Below are 21,605 nucleotides of genomic sequence, written 5' to 3' on the forward strand. Positions count from 1 at the left end.
TAAACATGTTATGAATACTTATTTTTTAACTTATGACAAAATACACATAAAATTTACCATCTTAACCATTTTAAGTGTACATTTCCGTAGCGTTAAGTAATTCACATTGTTGTGCACCCAATCTCCAGAATTCTTTCCATCCTGCAAAACTGACAAATACTTATTTTTAAACAGTGAAACCACAAAAATACTTGAAGAAACATAGGTGAATATTTTTAAAATTAATTTATTAATTTATTTATTTTTGGTTGCATTGGGTCTTCATTGGCCCCCGTTGCTGCGCGCGGGCTTTCTCTAGTTGGGACAAGCTGGGGCTATTCTTTGTTGCGGTGCACGGGCTTTTCATTGCGGTGGCTTCTCTTGTTGCAGAGCACAGGCTCTAGAGCGCAGGCTCAGTAGTTGTGGCGCATGGGCTTAGTTGCCCCGCGGCATGTGGAATCTTCCCGGACCAGGGCTCAACCCCACCAGGGCTCAACCCCGTGTCCCCTGCATTGGCAGGCAGATTGTTAACCACTGCACCACCTGGGAAGTCCCTAGGTGAATATTTATATGATATTCAGATGTGGAGTGACTTTTTAAGCATTGTACCAAAGTCTGAAACCATAAAGATTTGAATACAAAGAAATGTGAAAAAAAAGTGAAACTTCTTCGAAATACTATTTAAATTGAACAAATGAAAAAAAAACTGGGAGAAATTCTTGAAAAATATGTGACAAAGGGTTAATAGCTTTAATACATAGAGTAATTTCAAATTAATAAGAAAAAACTTAATAGGACAACAGATAATGGAAGTGAATTTATAAAAGAAGGAACACAAATGCCTAAAAAGAAAAACTATTTAACCACAGAAGTAATCAAGAAAAGCAAATCAAAAGAGCAATGAGATTAATATTTCTTATCTATCAGACTGAGAAAAATGAATGTCCAATGTCGGCAGGGTTAATAATGAGGAAGTGAGCCTTGTTGATAACAGCTGACCAGAATGTAATTGATAACGCCTTCCAGAAGTCAATGTGGCATGTGTCAAAAACCTAAAAATGTGTACTTTGTTACTCAACAATTACACTGCCAGGACTTTGTCCTAAGGAAAATATTTGAGAAGTGTGCAGGTGTGTGGCATCGTTAGTTATAATAGTGAAAAAATTCGAAAATATATATCCAGTCATAGAGTGTTGATTAAACCATCCATCAGCGGACTACTACGTAGTCATTACAATTGAAGGTATTAATTAACAAGAAGAGATTCATGATGTATTAGTAAATGAAAAAAGCAGGTTTCCAAACATCATACCATAACGTACATACAAAACATCCCACTTTTGTTAAAAAATACACTTCCTTTGAGTTTGTAAGAATATATACCAAAATGTTAATAGCGATCCTTCGGTTGATGGGATTCTATTTTTATTCTTTTATTATTATTATTGCAGTTATTATTATTCCGTCTGGTTTCTCTTCCCCCCCCCAAAGACCATATATTATTTACATAATAATAAGTTAAGTTACCGACGGGAAACAAAAGAAACACGTAACGGCTTTCTAAAGGGCCTACCCACGCAATAAAACTGACCATTTATTGATAAAGCACGCAGTGTCAGAAGCCCCCAGCGGCGGTTTCCACGTGCGTTCGTCCTCAAGGCAGCCAGGGTTCGCGGTCGCCCGGAGACGCCAGTCCCTCAGGCACCGCCGAGGCCACCTCAGGCAGCGCGCGGGTCCTGACAGGGGGCGGGGCACGGCAGCCCGGAAGAGACGCCGCGCCGCACATACTCCTTCCTTTCCAGCTCCGGCCCCGGGCCCAGCAGCCGTCGCGGTTAGTTCCTCTGGAGTTCGGGTTCCATCGGCCCCCATCCTGGCTTTCTCGCCGCCGTAGTCGTTGCTCCTCCCCGGGGTTGTGGCGGAGGCTGCTCGCTCCCGCTCCCCTCACGTCCATTTCTGAGCAATGAGAGGAGCCAGGGCCGCACTTCGCTGGGTAGTGGGGCCCTGGCAGGCGAAGATTGGCGTCCCGATAGTGGAAGGCGGAGGGGAGAGGAAGATGAAGCTCCTGCGTGGCGGGGAAGATCCGGGCGAGGCTAGGGAGACTGCTCCACTTGCACGTTGTTTTTCGGGGCAGAACCCCGCACCCTGAGTTGCCTCTTTGCCTGGTCATGGAAGTTCAGTTTGGGAGAAGAGTGGTAGGCTGTGAAGGTTTCAGCCCTTTGGTTTGGGGTCAGCGGCCTGTTATGAATCGAGGGCTTTCCTCTGGGTCATTCCCGCGCACCTGAAGGTACCGCCGCGCCCATTCCGCATTAGGTACTGTTGCTGAGGGTCCCCAAATAGTCCGAGCGTACAGGGTCTGCTTCCCGTTTTATACCTTTGTTGTGAGTGTGAAAGTCTTGCAGCGAGTATGTACCTCCATCGTTTTATTTTAACGTCCTGGCAATTTCTCAGCTGAATCGTGTTTTCGAGGGTGGGGGAAGGAACTAGTCACTGTTGGACTTAAGTTAGCGGAGTTTGAATTCTTGTTTTTCATGGTGTGTTTGAGATTTCAGTCCATTGGACAGTGATGTGTGTGTGTGTGTGTGTGGTCTTTGGGGGTGATGAACTGGGTTACTGGCCCGTGGCCACACTGCTCAAAAATGCTCTTGATAATCGCTTCCTTCCTGCAGATGTTGATGCCTAAGAAGAACCGGATCGCCATTTATGAACTCCTTTTTAAGGAGGGAGTGATGGTGGCCAAGAAGGACGTCCACATGCCTAAGCACCCCGAGCTGGCAGACAAGAATGTGCCCAATCTTCATGTCATGAAGGCCATGCAGGTAGCGGGGGTGGGGGGGGTGGCTGCTGGGGCAGATGGAGGGATTTTCCACTGGTGTTCAAGGCAAATTCCAAGGAGAAGTCAGGACAGCCAGAGCTGCTTGCTGCCTTGAAGGGCTGTGAGGTAGATACACTGTGAAAATTTGTCTACTGTGAAGTTGAGCTTCCCATTTGCACTGCTTTTCTAGCCTCTAGTTATGTCTTAACCGTGGTTTTCTGTCTTACAGTCTCTCAAATCACGAGGCTACGTGAAGGAACAGTTTGCCTGGAGACATTTCTACTGGTACCTAACCAACGAGGGTATCCAGTATCTCCGGGATTACCTTCACCTGCCCCCTGAAATCGTGCCTGCCACCCTGCGCCGCAGTCGTCCTGAGACTGGCAGGCCGCGGCCCAAAGGTATAGTGCCCACATAATGCACAGAGAAGGCATTCTCTGAAGTTGCTCTTTCTGGGGAGAGAGGTGAAACAGTGGGTTTTTTTGTGTGGGGCATGGAGGTGGTCTTAGTAATATAACATTGGAATCAGCTCTTGAGGGACTCTGACACGCAAGACCTAGGTCAAGTCCTAGAACCTTTAATGGAACCGGACTCAGGTCTTTAGGCAATCCCTAGAAATGGTATTAAACACAGGATATTATTCTGTGGCAAGATAAATGTGATAGAGTATTACTGAAATTTTCTCCTGAAATTTTTCCAGTAGAGCGAGGTGCTTATCCCCCCCAAGAAGTCCAAAGCAAAGCTGTTTACCATGTGAAATAAATGAAGAGTTGTCTAGAGTTTCTTGGCAGTGGGAGCAGAAATAATCACGACAGATAGGGGAGAATGGATGTAGAGAGTGCGTGTGTGTATATTAGCAGTGTGCAAGGGGTCTGTGTGTGGGGAATTACCTTCTGACTCGAGGTCATTGTTGGCTTACAGTTGGCATTTTTCAGGGCTATGGTTCCTTTTCCTTAGGTTTTGAAAAAATTTGTCACTGGAACTCTGTAGAAAGAGCAGTTTGTGAGTTTGATGAGGTGAGATGCAGAGATTCCTAAAAACAGATGATAATCAGACTGTCAGGTTCCCTGGAATGGCACTTCATGGAGCTCAGGAATCTGCATTTTTTATGAAAGCTCCCTAGGTGGTTAGGCAGGATTACATGTCTTTAGAGCAAAGGTTCTTCACTGCATCTTGGAATCTTTGGGGGCATGGGAGTGTTGCCAATGCCATTGTTTGTTCCCACACAGATTCCAGTTTGCCATAGGTGGGGCCTGGCGTTTATTTACTTTGGCCACTTACTACAGATTCAATCTAAAAAAGTCCATTTTCAAATCATGAACTCTATAGGTAATTTTCCAGCATAACAAGGTAGAGAGAATACTAGATTAACCTTTCAGTGTTCATGAGAATGTTATCCCACAGCCTAGTGAGACGCGAGGAGGAGCTAGAGGATTCTCAGTGGCCTCTGTATTTATATACTTATATTGGAGGTGGGGCTTGCAGCTTATGGTGCCTCCTTTCCTGTTTGCACAGGAAGTTTTCCATTTCAGAGATGGGTCAGGTTCAAAGTTTTGGCTATTCAAATGTTTGTAGAAATGGCTGGATTTCTTAATTTGCCAAGGAATTGGAAAATGTGTGTTTATGCTGAGAAATACAGAAGAAAGCAAACTTTTTGCAGGTGTACGACATTTTAATTAAGATGTGCGTTTTCCTAGGTCTTAGAGGAGCCAAAACGTCAGCGATGGCAGGTTTCTACCTGACTGTTGTGGGTGTAGGAGTTCCTGTCCCCATTAACCCATCATAACTAAGTGTTGCCCAGTGAGAATGGAGAGCAGTTCGTTCTTTTGGCCTGAAGGGAACAGAGTTCCCACGTTGCCCTGTGTTCATACTGTGGTTTAATTTGTGTAGGTCTGGAAGGAGAGCGACCTGCAAGACTCACAAGAGGGGAAGCCGACAGAGACACCTACAGACGAAGCGCTGTGCCCTGTGAGTAGCATCACCTGTATCTGGGTATTGAGGTAGAATCTTGGGATTCTACTCTGGCTGGGGCTCGGCCCTTGTAGATGCCAAGGTAACCAGTAAAGATCCTTCGTTTCATCTCGGATCATCTCCAGCTGGAGTCCTTTGTACTTCTTGTCTTATGCAGGGATGGGGATTAGAAGGAAAGCCCTTTGAGCTGGGGACACCGAAGACTTTAGTTGAAGACCTTTAGAGCAAAACTGAAGACTTTTAGGAAAGCAACATGCTTTCTTTGTTTTGTAGTTGTGTTCCTGTGTTGTGCTTGAGGGCAGGGCCCACTCACATCACCTTTGTTGCTTTTTTATTGCAAAAATAGTGCAAAATCTTGTTTTTAAATAGCACATGTTTGCACTGATGGGAACAACAGACGTCTGTTCATTCAACAGATATATACTGAGTGCCTGTGGTATGCCAGACATGATTCTAGGAACTGGGGGGCTAGTAGTGTACATGAGAGACAAAAGGCCCTTCTCTTGTTGAACTTGCATTTTAGTAGTAGGGGGTGGATAAACAAAAATAAGTATATATCATGTCCATCGTGGGTGCTATGGGGGTGCGGGGTGTGCAGCTTCCAATTGGATTTTTAGGGAAAGTTCTGTCGAAGTGAGATTGAAGCAAACATTTGCAGGAGGTGAGGCTACCTGGGGGAAGAGCATTACAGGCAAAGGTCCTATGGGGAAGGCACCTGACTTGTCTAAACAGAAGATAATGGGAGAGTCAGATAAGGATGTAGGTCTCATAGTTCTATGGGCCATGGTATGACTTGGGATTTTACTCTGGAATAAGGTGGGGAGCCATTCAATTTGTTTTAAAGAGACTCTGTCCTTGCTGCAGAAGCAGTTAATTGTGATATAAAGAAAGGTGTAAAGGGAATTTTTACTAACTTTCACTGCTCTTGCCTCCTACTTGTGGTGCCTGATTCTTCAGGTGTGAGAAGTGAGCGATTAACCTAAATAGCTTATAGGATAGTAGTAAGAAAGATTTCCTCCAGCAAACAGGCTCTCAGTTCAGAGAAAGTTCGTCATCGCTTTTATTAGAAGTCAAACCACACAAGGAGTCAGCCAGAGGATGTGACAGTTGGTCCCCAAGTTGAGGGTGGGGGAGTGAGCATTTCAGGGAGAGATCGGCATGAACAAAGGTACGGAGTTGGGGAGGATACTGTGGCTCTGGTCAAAGGGCCAGGGGGTGAGCAGACAGGAGCCTGTGGTGGGTGTGGTCAGAAATGGGCCAAAGGGGGGCTCCGATTTGAATAAGATTTACTGAAACCGCACTGACTATTAGCCCTGTCCCTCAAATGTGAATTGTAAAATTTCCTAGTCGTCACATTTAAAGCAAATAGAAATGGTTTATGTGGATGTTAATTTTTTTTAATCCCAGGGTATTTTGAAATGTTATTTTAATATGTAACCTGTATAAACATTAATGAGATATTTTGCATTCTCTTAAGTCTTGAAATCTGATGGGTAGTTTGCACACATCTCGATTTGGGCTAGTGGCTGACATATAGGACGGAGCAGCACTAGATCTTTCATCTTGTTTGCCACTTTCCCTTGGTCATAATAAAGTTGCTTTTTGCTTCTGTGGGCCCTTCACCTCTTAGTTCCCCCTTCATTGAGCTCCCTCTGAGCTAGGTGCTGGTCTGAAGCATGGAAGTAGCTCAGTGATGGGAAGTGCCATATAGGAAGTGCACATAATCCAGACTTCATGGTCAAGGCAGCCTTCCTGGAGGAGGCAATAGTTTGGGCTGTGAGTTTTGTAAGGTGACTTAAGGAAGGCTGCCCCCAGAGAGGGATGGGGCAGAGGTGGCTCAGAAGATGTCTCCCCACTGCAGGTTGTAATTTACTTGTACTTCATGGTACCTTTGCTGACATGGCTTTTCTTGCAAGATTGGGTTGGGTGACTTGTCCTTGTTCTGTAGTGGATCAGATCATATGATGAATCTAAATCGGTGTTTCTCATTCCAGCTGGTGCCGACAAGAAAGCCGAGGCCGGGGCTGGGTCAGCAACCGAATTCCAGTTTGTAAGTATCCCCTTTTTGCTCTTCATAAGCAGTCACTATTCTGGTCTCAGCCCTTTGGATCTGCATATCCAGAGATGCAGTATAGTGTGGTGGGTCCCACCCCTCTTCCCAAGCACATATTCCAGATAGGTTTTTATATTAAGGCACAGTATGCAAACATCTGTAAATATATAAATTACTGAAACATGTCTCACAGATCAATACTACATGAGGCATAGTGGTATTTTCTAGTTCATTAATGGCCATCATAGGCTCCCTGGATTAGTTTCGTGAACCAAAACAGGGTTGAAACCTGAACACTGGGGATTGAGCAGGCTCTAGACTCCAGATGGTGTGATCTTCGGCAGGTGCCCCTCTGTGCCTGTTACCTCATCTATAAAGTAGTAGCTATCTCAAGGTGGTTGTGAGACTAGTTAATCCAAGTAAAGGATTAACCCCGGGGATGGTGTATCACTGTTGGGACAGCAGCTGTCCTGGGCAGCAGGAAATGGGCCTAGGAGGTGAATGTGGCCCCAGAGCCTGTAAGAGGCAGGGCTGGGTTCTCTGAGCCCTTACATATGGGGACCTCTCCAGTGATGATGAGGCCTGCTGCCCGGCATACCACTTATGCTGATGTCATGTGCTTTCTCTTGCAGAGAGGCGGATTTGGTCGTGGACGTGGTCAGCCACCTCAGTAAAGTTTGGAAGAGATTGTTTTGTGTTGAATAAACGTGTAGCCAGAAAAAATTAATCTTGTGTACCCTGTTTTGTGCGTTATGTAGCCTGAACAGGACTGGTTTAAGGATCAGAGTGTTAAGTGGGGTAAGAGCGGATTGGTTTTGGGTGTTGTCCTTATCCAGGGTGACATCACTTGTTGCTGTTAGAGCTGCAGTACTTGGCTTTGACCTGGACCCTCTTTGCTCCAGCATAAGCCTCCCTCTGGGGTCCTGTCCAGTGTGGTTAACCGTTCTGGGAGGTGGTTGGAAAGCTGGGCGTCTTTACCACACCAGCCATGCTGGCTCAGTTGCTATTCTGGACCTGGAATTATTAATCTTCAAAGCTCAGGGTTTTCAAGAATCAGGGAGAAAACATTGCACAAAAACACCCTAAAGGGACTGCCCAGCCTCCCGCCAGGAATACTAGACAACTGGAGGTCTTGCTATACCAGGGCTCCTTGAAAATAGGAAATCCACTGTCCCATTTTCCTGGGGTTTGTCAGTGATGAGCCGGCATACGACATGAGTGCATGGGCAAGAACAGTGTGTTAGTTTTTCTCTTGGTGGGGCCAAGTGTCATGTAAGTATCCAGAGGGGTTTGATGGGACCATTTCTGTGGGCCTGCACTGGAAACACCACCTGCCTGGTGCAGTGCCAGGAAGTGAGCCTTGAAGGTGCAGCCCAGTAAGAGTCCAGGGGCACAAGCCTGCAGGCAACTTTGCTGGCTGAGATACCAACTTTGACTTGCAGGTCAAACCTGGGCTGCTGATGGTTGCAGTAAATCTGCATTTCCTGCTCAGAGGTCAAAGCTTTTGAGGCAGCAACTCTGGGTCAACCAGCAGGCCCACCAAGGTAAGGAAAGCCAGCAAGATGGATAACTAATAGAAGTGGCTCTTAAGGGGTATGGGGACTTGGGAATAATTTGTGGGGTACTATGGGCCAAGCATTGTATGGAGAAGGCGGATAATTAACCAGGTGAAACTGATAACTGATAAAAATCCTAAACTGCACAGGTGGTTTTGCACTGGTAACCACCTATTTCAGTCCTGACCGGCTGTTGTAATTTAGACCACAAGGTGGCAGCGGACAGCAGCCCTGAATGTGCACTTCCACTTAGTCCTGGGAGGTGAGCTTTGTATTCTGAACTGCCAATGAGTAGAAGCTTGCTTTGGCAGAAGGAGGTGGTGTTGGGGGAAGCTGTTTCAGAGCAGCCTTGGCTGCCTTGCCAAAGATTGCTTTATATCCAATTTTTCTGCTGGCTCAAGTGATGTCAAGTGGTTTGCCCGTGTTCACATGCCTTGTGATTGTTTAACCTGGATTCTACTGTGAAATGTTAGCTCTCAGCTTTACTGTTTCCCACCGAGGCCAGCAAGTGAGCAGATGGGTTTCCTCTCTAGCCTTGGTGATTTTCTAGCCCTAAAATGTCACTTTTTCAGCTACGGCTCTTTGCCAAACTTTTCCCTCGTGATTTAAATTAGTTGCAGAATGTGTTCTCCAAGATTACCCATGGACTCTGGGAAAACCCAAGGAATCTACAAAGTAGAGTCAGAGCCTACGGATAAAAATATACAGATGGAGGTGGTTCTTGCTGCCTGTCAGCCCCCCTCCCTCCCCCTACCTTGGTAAATTGAATGGCCCCTGCCAATCAATAATCATTGACTAGCTCCTTGGGGATCAATGCTGATAAATGCTCTGGGAAACAGAAGGCTTGAAATTTGCCTTTAAGGACCTAACTGTCCAGTTAGGAAGGCAAAACCAAAGCTCTACAATTGGCAAATTCTTAGTCTAGAGTGAAAGGAAATGCAGGGCAGGGGCAGTGAATGAAGGCTGAAGTGACCCAGAGGTGGGGATGTAGAGCAGGGGAGGGGTGAGACCAGTCAGTGTCTTGAAGAGGTTTGATTGGAAAAATAAAACTGTCAGGTGGTGTCTGTGAGGTTATGAAGCAGATGTCAAAAATTAAGGCTTTTTTTTTTTTAATGAGTTTGGGAAAAACAAATGTTTGCTATTACGAATGCCTGAGAAAGTCACTTGGGGTGGGTGGAGTCCGAGGGGCAGAGAGAGGTCCCCCTGACCACCTGCATGGGCACATCCATCACTGGGCGAAAGCTTTGGAGAAGTTTTGGCCTCTTTTCCAGGGTTGGTTTCGAGGCCCATGAAAGCCTGGCATCTGCACACCAGCCCCATATATGGCTCACCAGCTAATCCCCACCACCACTACCACCAAAAAACAGGCTCCAAAGGATTTTAAAGGGATTTTGGAAGCTGACAGCTGAAGGTACATTTTACTAATACAAACTTCCCTATATGGACACAAATCCCCTTTCCCTGAAAAATACGGTCCCCTTACAGGGAGTGCCAATAACAGCTTTAAGTCTCTTGGTGGGGCCGAGTGCCCTGGTTCTTTAGAAGTCCAGATTTTGGTTTGATTAATTTAATAGACCTTTGAGAAGCAGCTACCATATGCCTACGTTAGGTGCTGGGAGACAAAGATGTTTTTGAGAAGGATACATCCTCTAGTCCTGAAGACGTGAGGGCCCACTTGGACCCTCCCTCCACGAGTGCCTGACCAGGCCTCCAGCAGCGCAGTGTGGGTCCTAGGAATTCCCCATCCCTACCCTTGTCTCCAGAAGCCAGGCCTGTTCAGTGAGAACTAAAAGACAAGAGGCATGCCTGTGCCCAGACTGTTCTCCAAGCTTTGGGAATGCAGCCTGTGGTAGCCGCACAGCAATGCAGGGTCATGGGCTCCCACCACATCTGCTTTGATGCTGAGCCTCAAAATGGATTTATCAGTTCTTAGACCTGGGAGAAATGAGATGGGAGAAAGGAATCTTGCTGATAGCGCTAACTAGGGCAATTGTTTCAAAGCCCACAGATGAAGCAGACCTGGTTTAACCTGTCCTGGCACCAGGTTTGCCCAAGTTTTCAATGAACGTAAAGCACTCTTGGCTCTCAGAGGATGGATCAGTGACTGAGGTGAGAGATGGCCTTTTGAAAGGTTGGGCTTTCAGGGCAAAGTCTCAGCATGTTATGGAGGGAAGCGGGGGTCTGCTGGCAGGTAGGTGACTAGGCTGGGTGTCGGGGCAGGAGTGTAAGACATCCTTCTGACCTGGTCCTCTGTCCTCCACCTTGCCTCGTGCCACCATGAACTTCCCCAGAGCCAGTGCAGTGCCCTCCTAAGAGGTCCCCTGCCTCTAGCTTTGCCTTGATTTCAACTACTGTCCCCACCTCACCACAGTTATTTTTCAGAAACAGATGTGAACAAGCTACTCCTCATCTTAAAATCCTTCCAAAGTTCCATGTTGCCTTCTAGAGTCTTCTAGAATCTAGACGAATGCCAGGCTCCATGCATGGCCTAACAGTTTCATCTGCCTACCAAAATAAGGCTCCAAGTTCCAGAATCCAGCTACACTGACGCCCTTTCTCAACTTCAGGTTTTTTTGCATGTGGTGTTACACATGTGGGGAAACTCTCCCACCCCCACCTACTCGGGGCTCTTGTTCATTCTTCAGATTAAATATCTCCTCTGAGAAGCCTTTCCTGACGGAACCCACCTGACTGCAAAGCCTGGCTAGGGGTTCCTCCCGTGCGTGCCCGTGACGTCTCAGCTCTCGCAGGCTGGGTGGGAACTGTTTGGACACTGGTCCATTTTCTCTCTAACACTGAGCCTCGCTCCAGCGGCCTAGCTCAGAGTCTCATAGGTAGTAGCTCCTTTTTTAAAAATATTTATTTATTTATTTATTTTGGCTGTGCAGGGTCTTAGTTGCAGCACAGGGGATCTTTAGTTGCGGCATGCGAACTCTTAGTTGCACCATGCATGTGGGATCTATTTCCCCGATGCAGGGATTGAACCCAGGCCCCCTGCATTGGGAGCGTGGAGTCTTACCCACTGGACCACCAGGGAAGTCCCTAGTCTTCTTTTTTTTAACTTTTTATTATTTTATATTGGAGTATAGTCGATTAACAATGTTGTGATAGTTTCAGGTGTACAACAAAGTGATCCAGTTATACAATTTCCCATTTAGGTTGTTACATAATATTGAGCAGAGTTCCCTGTGCTATACAGAAGGTCCTTGTTGGTTATCCAGTAGCTCCTTTGTAATTGTTCACTGCATGAATGATGTCCTGGAGGGAGTTATCTCTGAGAAGCCTCCCCCTTCTGTAGAAAGAACACTGGTGGGGAAAACAAAAATCTCTGCAGGAGCCTAAATTGGGAATGCAAAAGTGACTGTGACACATCCTGACCGTGGAGATTCTGCCAGAGTTGGGGAGACAGACCTAGAAACATACACCAAGTGGTAAGTGGTCCAGTGGCTATGGTTGGAATTTAACTGGTGACTTCTGGGGATGAGGGAAGCAAACATTATCAGGAGGAAGTCCTCCCGTAGTGGGCCACTATGACCTTCTGAGCTGAATCTTACAGTTTGAACTAAAGTAGCATGAGGCTGGCCCAGGTGATGTCTCACAGAGTAACTGGAGAAGCAGCCTGGGGCTCCCTTCCCCAATTCTAGGAGTTTGTATTATTTTTATTCTTTTACTTACTTTCTTTCAGCTTTGTTGAGGTATAATTGACATGTAATAAAATACATATACAGACATACTTCAGAGATATTGCAGGTTCAGTTCTAGACCACTGCAATAAAGTGAATATTGCAATAAAATGAGTCACACGAATTTTTTGGTTTTGCAGTGTATATGAAAGTTATGATATGCTATTAAGTGTGCAATAGCATTGTGTCTAAAAAACAATGTACATATCTTAATTTAAAAATGCTTGGGACTTCCCTCGTGGAGCAGTGTTTAAGAATCCTCCTGCCAATGCAGGGCACACAGGTTTGAGCCCTGGTCCGGGAAGATCCCACATGCCGCGGAGCAACTAAGCCCGTGCACCACAACTACTGAGCCTGTGCTCTAGAGCCCGCGAGCCACAACTGCCGAGCCCGTGTGCCACAGCTCCTGAAGCCCGCATGCCTATAGCCCGTGCTTCATGACAAGAGAAGCCACTGCAATGAGAAGCCCGTGCACCACAATGCAGAGTAGCCCCTGCTCGCTGCAACTAGAGAAAGCCCATGGGCAGCAACGAAGACCCAACGCAGCCAAAAAAATTCTTTTTTTAATTTAAAAAATTTAAAAAAGCTTTATTGCTAAGAAATGCTAACCATCATCTGAGCCTTTAGTGAGTCATAGTAGTAACATCAAAGATCACTGATCACAGAGCACCATAATAAATAATAATAAGAAAGTTCGAAATGTTGCAAGAATTGACAAAATGTGACAAAGACATGAAGCGAGCAAATGCTGTTTGGAAAAATGGCGCTGATAGATTTGCTTGACGCAGGGTTGCCACAAACCTTCAATTTGTAAAAAAACGCAGTATCTGTGAAACGCTGTAAAACGAGATATGCCTGTATTTAGCGTGTACAGTCTGATAAATTTTGACATGTATAAGCCCATGGAATCAAGACAATGATTGGTAATCCCTCACCCCATCCCCAGGCTTTGTGCCTGATCTGCTTTCTGTCAGTATAGGTTAGTTTGCGTTTTCTAGAGTTTTATAAAAATGGAATTATACAGTAGGCACCCTTTTATAGACTGGCTTCTTAGCAACATCGTTTTGAGATTCATCAGAATCATTGCATGTATCAAGTTCCTTTTTATTGCTAAGTAGTATTCCATTGTATGGATATAGCACAATTTTTAATCCATTTATCTGTTAGTGAGCATTTGGGTTGCTTCCTGTTTTGGGCTATTGTGACTAATGCTACTATGAACATTCACGTTCATTTGTGTGGACATGTATTTTCACTTCTCTTGGGTATATACTTAGGAATGGAGTTCCTAAGTATATATTACTATATGGGTCATATAGTAATTCTGTAACATTTTGAGGAATGGCCAAACTTTTCCAAAGTGGAAAGTTTTCTAAAGTGATCTTCCTTGCGGCATGTAGATGCTTAGTTGCGGCATGCAGACGTCTCATTTGTGGCATGTGGACTTCTCAGTTACAGCATGCATGTGAGATCTAGTTCCCTGACCCGGTATCGAACCTGGGCCTCCTGCATCGGGAGTACAGCGTCTTACATTTTACATTTTCTGCCAATAGCATGAGTTTCAATTGTTTTCATCTTCATGGGTACTTGGTCTGTTAAGTCTTATTATTTTAGCCAGTCTAATAGGTGTGAGAGTTGGGATTTTATCCTGTAGATTGATAGTAAGCCAATTAACAATATAAAGGTGAGGACTGATGTAGCCAGGAGTGCTGGATGCTTGGCAAACACTTGAATCCCCACTGCAGGAAATTGTAGACTGAATCTGGGTCTGTGCAGTGACCACACTGGGGCACTGAGTGGTCATGGGTAAACCACTCAGCCAATAGTGACCACAATACACATTCAGCCTGCTAACGGGAATGGGGAGGGGGGGAAGTCCATCATTTGATTGCTCAGTTTTAGAAAGGGAAACTAGGACAGAATGAGGGCATTAAGGGGAGAGAAATGAAAGGAATTGTTTAAAAAGTTACAGCCCATAGAAAGCCTGGAGCCCATTTCTATTAAAAGTGCTTTATTGGAAGCCCGTGATAAATGCATGGCACAAATCCAAAAGAACAGCCACTTGAAAAATAAGCCCTGCATGGTTTACTGACATATCAAAGAGGCCATTGTGAGGAGAAAGGCATCTTTAAAAATAAATATTAAATGGGAGAGGATACCCAAGCTGAGGGAATAAAGAGACCTCAAAATGGGGCAAAACTTGTAAAAGCCACAAATCAAATGACATTAAAAAATTCTGAAGAGTACCAGCAAGAAATGTCAAAGTAAATTGTTCTAGTTTATTTAAGTGCATGAGAAGCAGGAGGTCAGTTTGAGAATATAGGGTCATCAGATCATTAATGTGCAAAGAGTGTACGAGGGAGGGGAGGGAGGGATGAACAGTCAAATGACTCTGACATCTTGGCCTCCATCGCAGATTTCCCCTTCTGTTAAAAAAATACATATATTATGGAAAATTTCAAGCATATATAAGGTAAACATAAGAGTGTATTAAACCACCATATATCCACCACCGGGCTTCAACAGTCATCAACATTCTGCCACTCTTGTTACATCAATCCCTATACCCACTGCCCTCTTACCCCTAACTTGATTGTTTTTTTGGTTTTTTTTGTTTTTTGCGGTACGCGGGCCTGTCACCGTTGTGGCCTCTCCCGTTGTGGAGCACAGGCCCCGGACGCACAGACTCAGCGGCCATGGCTCACGGGCCCAGCCGCTCCGCGGCATGTGGGATCTTCCCGGACTGGGACACGAACCCGTGTCCCCTGTATCGGCAGGCGGACTCTCAACCACTGCGCCACCAGCAAAGCCCAGTTCTCAGTTTTGATAAACATATAGGCGTGTAACCACTGCCACAGCAAAGCTATGGAACTTTTCCATCACCCTAAAAAAGGTCCCCTATGTTGCCCCTGTGTGGTCAGCACTCTGACAATCAGGGTTCTTAGTCTCCATAGTTTTGCCTTTTCCAGAATATCAGAAAACTGGAACCATACAGTATGTCCTTTTTTCCCCCCTATTTCTTTACTTATTTATTTTGGCTGTGCCGGGCCTTAGTTGCGACAGGCAATATCTTCCTGCGGCATGCGGGCTCTTAGTTGTGGCATGCGAACTCTTAGTTGCAGCATGCATGTGGGATCTAGTTCCCTGACCAGAGATCGAACCCAGGCCTCCTGCACTGGGAGTGTGGAGTCTTACCCACTGGACCACCAGGGAAGTTCCAGTATGTCCTCTTTTGTGTCTGACTTCTTTCGCTCAGCATACGGTTTTTTGTTTTTAATTAATTTATTTATTATTGTTTAGCTGCGCTGGGTCTTCATTGCTGTGCGCAGACTTTCTCTAGTTGCAGCGAGTGGGGGCTCTTCGTTGTAGTGCATGCTTCTTACTGCAGAGGCTTCTCTTGTTGCGGAGCACGGGCTCTAGTTGCACAGGCTTCAGTAGTTGTAGCTAGCGGGCTCTAAGCACAGGCTCAGTAGTTGTGGCTCATGGACTTAGTTACTCCGCGGCATGTGGGATCTTCCTGGACCAGGGCTCGAACCCGTGTCCCCTGCATTGGCAAGCGGATTCTTAACCACTGCACCACCAGGGAAGTCCCAGCATATGGTTTTGAGATTCATCCATGATGCTGCCTGACTAAGTAATTTATTCCTTTCTGTTGCTGAGTAGTATTCCACTATGTGGATGTACTACAGTTTGTCTACCCACCTCATTACAAATAATTCATTTTCATTTCTTTTTATGGCTGAGTAATATTCCATTGTATATATGTGGCACATCTTCTTTATCCATTCATCTGTCGACGGACACTTAGGTTGCTTCCATGTCCTGGCTATTGTAAATAGTGCTTCAGTGAACATTGTGGTACATGACTCTTTTTGAATTATGGTTTTCTCAGGGTATATGCCCAGTAGTGGGATTGCTGGGTTGTATGGTAGTTCTATTTTTAGATTTTTAAGGAACCTCCATACTGTTCTCCATAGTCGCTGTATCAATTTACATTCCCACCAACAGTGCAAGAGGGTTCCCGTATCTCCACACCCTCTTCAGCATTTATTGTTTGTAGATTTTTTGATGGTGGCCATTGTGACCGTTGTGAAATGATACCTCATTGTAGTTTTGATTTGCATTTCTCTAATGATTAGTGACGTTGAGCATCCTTTCATGTGTTTGTTGGCAATCTGTATATCTTCTTTGGAGAAATATCTATTTAGGTCTTCTGCCCGTTTTTGGATTGGGTTGTTTGTTCTTTCGATATTGAGCTGTATGAGCTGCTTGTATATTTTGGAGATTAATCCTTTGTCGGTTGCTTCATTTTCAAATATTTTCTCCCATTCTGAGGGTTGTCTTTTCACCTTGCTTATGGTTTCCTTTGCTGTGCAAAAGCTTTTAAGTTTCATTAGGTCGCATTTGTTTATTTTTGTTTTTATTTCCATTACTCTAGGAGGTGGATCAAAAAGGATCTTGCTGTCAAAGAGTGTTCTGCCTATGTTTTCCTCTAAGAGTTTTATAGTGTCTGGCCTTACATTTAGGTCTTTAATCCATTTTGAGTTTATTTTTGTGTATGGTGTTAGGGAGTGTTCTAATTTCATTCTTTTACATGTAGCTGTCCTGTTTTCCCAGCACCACTTATTGAAGAGACTGTCTTTTCTCCATTGTATATCCTTGCCTCCTTTGTCATAGATTAGTTGACCATATGTGCGTGGGTTTATCTCTGGGCTTTCTATCCTGTTCCATTGATCTATATTTCTGTTTTTGTGCCAGTACCATACTGTCTTGATTACTGTAGCTTTGTAGTATAGTCTGAAGTCAGGGAGCCTGATTCCTCCAGCTGCATTTTTTTTCTCAAGATTGCTTTTGCTATTCGGGGTCTTTTGTGTTTCCATACAAATTGTGAAATTTTTTGTTCTAGTTCTGTGAAAAATGCCATTGGTAGTTTGATAGGGATTGCATTGAATCTGTAGATTGTTTTGGGTAGTATAGTCATTTTCACAATGTTGATTCTTCCAATCCAAGAACATGGTATATCTCTCCATCTGTTTGTATCGTCTTTCATTTCTTTTATCAGTGTCTTATAATTTTCTGCATACAGGTCTTTTGTCTCCTTAGGTAGGTTTATTCCTAGGTATTTTATTCTTTTTGTGGCAGTGGTAAATGGGAGTGTTTCCTTAATTTCTCTTTCAGATTTTTCATCATGAGTGTATAGGAATGCAAAAGATTTCTGTGCATTAATTTTGTATCCTGCTACTTTACCAAATTCATTAATTAGCTCTAGTAGTTTTCTGGTAGCATCTTTAGGTTTCTCTATGTATAGTATCATGTCATCTGCAAACAATGACAGTTTTACTTCTTTTCCGATTTGGATTCCTTTTATTTCTTTTTCTTCTCTGATTCCTGTGGCTAAAACTTCCAAAACTATGTTGAATAATAATGGTGAGAGTGGGCAACCTTGTCTTGTTCCTGATATTAGTGGAAATGGTTTCAGTTTTTCACCATTGAGAACAACGTTGGCTGTGGGTTTGTCATATATGGCCTTTATTATGTTGAGGTTAGTTCCCTCTCTGCCTACTTTCTGGAGGGTTTTTATCATAAATGGGTGTTGGAGTTTGTCAAAAGCTTTCTCTGCATCTACTGAGATGACCATATGGATTTTCTCCTTCAGTTTGTTAATGTGGTTTATCACGTTGATTGATTTGCGTATATTGAAGAGTCTGATTTTCTTTATACAGGCATTCGGGGTCCAACTGACCTTGTAATACACAAATCCTAACTCCACCCTTTTGACAAATGGATACAACCATGTAACTCACTTTTCTGAGGAGAAAAGCAGTCCCTGACATCCAGGAACTGGCCTGACCCTCACAGCTAGGCCTTGGCATGTTAGAAGTTGGCCTGGCACTCACAGTTGAGGCCATGTCACTCTCCTGTTGGATATAAACAATGTCATCAAACATCAGCATCAGACAAGGTGACTTTGTGACTCAGAGTTAAAAAACTTTATAATCCTGTCTAAGCACAGACCAAAACAAGTTAACTGTACAAAGCACCGAAATATAAAGCATGCCCCTCTCCCAGATGATATGAGGGACTGCTTCTCTACCAGTTATGTCTTTAGTCATGTTCTCCCTTCTTCTAGGAAAGATTTTTTAAGATACCCAGTCATAGAGTTACCCTGCTTCCTGACAGCATCCGATCCAGAACAAAGCCCTGTTTCCTTAAAACCTCCCCCAAATCACCTCAGGCATTTTAAAAGCCACCTTTCTGAGATGCTGTATGCTTCTCCATGGTATGTGTTTTCCATCATTGTAAGGAGCAAAAATCCCAACTTGTTCAGCTACAGGTATATGCTTGGTTTTGACCTGGAGGGCACTGACACCCTTATCCGGATGCAGAATATTTCACTTTCCCATAAAATTCTCTTATGTGTCTTCCCAGTTAATGCACCCCCTATCACAGATGGAGTTCTGTGTTGTTTGGCTGTTACGAATAAAGCAGCTATGTACATTTTGTACAGGTCCTTTTGTGGACATGTTTTCATTTTTGCTACGTGTGTTAGTTTCCTATTGCTGCTGTAACAAATTCACACACATTTAGTGGCCTAAAACAACACAAATTTATTATCTTACTGTTCTAGGGGTCAGAAGTCCTAAATGGGTCAGCAGGGCTGTGTTCCTCTTGCTGCTTTGGGGAGAATCTCTTTTCTTGCCTTCTCCAGCTTCTGGAAGCTACCAGCATTCCATGACCCCTTCCAACATCTTTTTTTCTTTTTTAATTTTTAAATTTATTTTTGGCTGTGTTGGGTCTTCGTTGCTGCACGCGGGCTTTCTCTAGTTGTGGCAAGCAGGGCCTACTCTTCGTTGTGGTGCACAGACTTCTTATTGCGGTGGCTTCTCTTGTTGCAGAGCATGGGCTCTAGGCACACGGGCTTCAGTAGTTGCAGCACATGGGCTCAGTAGTTGTGGCACGCAGGCCCTAGAGTGCTCGGGCTTCAGTAGTTGTGGTGCGCAAGCTCAGTAGCTCCACGGCGTTTGGGATCTTCCCTGACCAGGGATCGAACCCGTGTCCCCTGCATTGGCAGGCGGATTGTTAACCACTGTGCCACCAGGGAAGTCCCCTTCCAACATCTTAAAGCCACCATCTTTAAATCTCTCTCCCTCTGACCTCTACTTCTGTCATCACATCTTTTTGTCTGTCTCTGACTCTCCTGTCTCCCTCTTTCCCTTATAAGGACCCATATGATTACATTGGGCCCACCCAGGTAATGCAGATTAATATCCCCATCTCAAGATCCTTAACTTAATCACATCTGCAAAGTCCCCTTTTCTGTGAAAGGTGATGTATTCATAGATTCTAAGGATTACAACGTGGACATGACTTTGATTGGGATTGCTTTGAATATACAGATCAATTTGGGGAGAATTAACTTCTTAACGTGCTCAAGTCTTTCAATCCATTAACATGGTATATCTCGCCATTCATTTAGATATTCTTCAATCTGTCTCAACAGTGTTTTGTAATTTTTAGTGCAAAATCTTTTGTTAAATTTATTCCGGAGTATTCTAATGGTATTTTAAATGGAATTGTTTTTTTTTTTTTAATTTTATTTTCTAATTGTTTTCTTCTAGGATATTAAAAATCATTGATTTTTAGCCCTTTAAATTAAAATGTAATGAATATACAATAAAAATGCACAGATTTTAGATATTCAGTTCATTGAGTTTTGACAGTTGCATACTCCTATATAATCACTGCCTAAAACAGGAGATAAAACATTTTTATCCCCCTGGGATGTTTTTTCCTGTCCTTTTCCAGCCAATTCCTTCCCCAGCATTCCTACAACCACTGTCAGATTACTATCACCACAGATTTGTTTGGTCTGTATTTAGATTTTATAGAACTGTATTTCTTTTTTTTTTTTTGCGTACGCGGGCCTCTCACTGTTGTGGCCTCTCCCGTTGCGGAGCACAGGCTCCGGACACGCAGGCTCAGCGGCCATGGCTCACGGACCCAGCTGCTCCGCGGCATGTGGGATCTTCCCAGACTGGGGCACAAACCCGTGTCCCCTGCATCGGCAGGCAGACTCTCAACCACTGCGCCACCAGGGAAGCCCTAGAACTGTATTTCTATAGTATACACTTTTCAAAATGACTAGCTTCTTTCACTTATAACGTTTTTGGAATTTATCCATATTGTTGCACATATCAGTAATTTAATTTATTGTTGAGTAGTATTCCATTGCACAAATATACCATTATTTATCTATTTTCCTTTTGACATTTGGGCAACTTCCAGCTTGGGGTTATTATGAATAAGGCTGTTGTAAACATTCTTTTGTTAAGTTTTTGTGAACATTTGTCTTAACTTCTGTTGGGTAAATACTTAGGAGTGGAATTGCTGGGTCATAGGCTAGATCTGCCTAACTTAATAAGAATTTTCCAAAAGGTTCTTTGGAGTGGTGTTTCATTGTACAACCAGCACACAACCATTGTATCAGAGTTTCATTTGCTCCACAGCATAGTCAACATTTGCTGTTGTAAGTCTTTTTCATTTTATTCATTCTAATGAGTGTGACATTGTATCTCATTGTAGTTTTAATTTATAGTTACCAAATAATGATCTTAAACATTTTTCTATGTGCTTGTTGGGCATTTTTGTCTTATTTTGTGAAGCATCTGTTCAATTATATTTTCCATTTTTAAAAATTGGGGTGTTTTTTGTTTTATTGTTGATTTCTATAAATATAAAAATACATCTTGGATAACAGTCATTTGTTTTTTATATATGATGTCTTGTTTATTATTTTCTTAATGATGTCCTTTGACAAGCAGAAGTTTTAAATTTTGATGATGTCTATTTTTGGGGGGGGGGTTTTGATGCTAATTTTTTAAAACTATTTATTTATTTACTTTTGGCTGCATCGGGTCTTTGTTGCGGCATGCAGGATCTTCTGTTGCAGCATGTGGTGCAAGGGCTCTGTAGTTGTGGTGTGCAGGCTTAGTTGCCCTGCGGCATGAGGGATCTTACTTCCCTGACCAGGGATTGAACCCTTGCCCCCTGCAGTGGAAGGGCAGAGTCTTAACCACTGGACCACCAGGAAAGTCCCAATTGTTAGGTTTTCTTGAAATGTCTCTACCTCTGATGGTATTCCATTTCTGAAGCAGACAGGAAAAAAATCCTTGTCAGGTGAGAAGGGCTAGAACCACATAGAGGTAAATGTAGTGACGTCAAAGTAGGTGGAGGCATGGGCCAAAACTTGTGACTAGCCCCATGGAAGGGATGAGTAAGCATGTTTGATTCCCTAGCTCTATTAAAAAATTTACCCTCAGGCCTAATGTGGAGCTTGAAATATATTTATTAGAGCTTTACCCTACAGGACTTTTAGAAAATTGAACATTTTTAGTAGAATGACATATTTGTTAGGATTAATTTATTTGATTTAAATCTATTAGCACCCATTATCACCTAAGGAAGCGTAGCCACTTCTCAAGAATTATCTCCTTTCCCGCTGTTAAGTATACTGTCTGGGACATATGGGCAATGAATGAATGAATTACAGG

General features: G+C 43.9%; 1 protein-coding gene across 1 annotated transcript; it reads left to right on the top strand.

The window, feature by feature from the left end:
- Positions 1–1,746: 1,746 nt before the first annotated feature.
- Positions 1,747–7,542, top strand: LOC114907390 (40S ribosomal protein S10). The gene is made up of 6 exons (XM_029242987.1): positions 1,747–1,810; positions 2,646–2,795; positions 3,021–3,192; positions 4,682–4,759; positions 6,757–6,812; positions 7,448–7,542. The coding sequence occupies exons 2-6, from the start codon at positions 2,646–2,648 to the stop codon at positions 7,487–7,489; spliced, it is 498 nt and encodes a 165-aa protein (XP_029098820.1). The 5' UTR covers positions 1,747–1,810; the 3' UTR covers positions 7,490–7,542.
- Positions 7,543–21,605: the final 14,063 nt, after the last annotated feature.

Source organism: Monodon monoceros, unplaced genomic scaffold (genome assembly GCF_005190385.1).
Source record: "Monodon monoceros isolate NGI ecotype Baffin Bay Population unplaced genomic scaffold, NGI_Narwhal_1 Super_Scaffold_3, whole genome shotgun sequence".
In the NCBI taxonomy this organism is placed as follows: domain Eukaryota; kingdom Metazoa; phylum Chordata; class Mammalia; order Artiodactyla; family Monodontidae; genus Monodon; species Monodon monoceros.

Excerpts from the sequence above, each read along its gene's own strand:
- LOC114907390 (XM_029242987.1), top strand. The coding sequence starts at position 2,646 with ATGTTGATGCCTAAGAAGAACCGGATCGCCATTTATGAACTCCTTTTT. Across the intron at positions 2,796-3,020 it reads ATGTCATGAAGGCCATGCAG|TCTCTCAAATCACGAGGCTA; the intron begins GTAGCGGGGGTG and ends TCTGTCTTACAG. Across the intron at positions 6,813-7,447 it reads CAGCAACCGAATTCCAGTTT|AGAGGCGGATTTGGTCGTGG; the intron begins GTAAGTATCCCC and ends TTTCTCTTGCAG.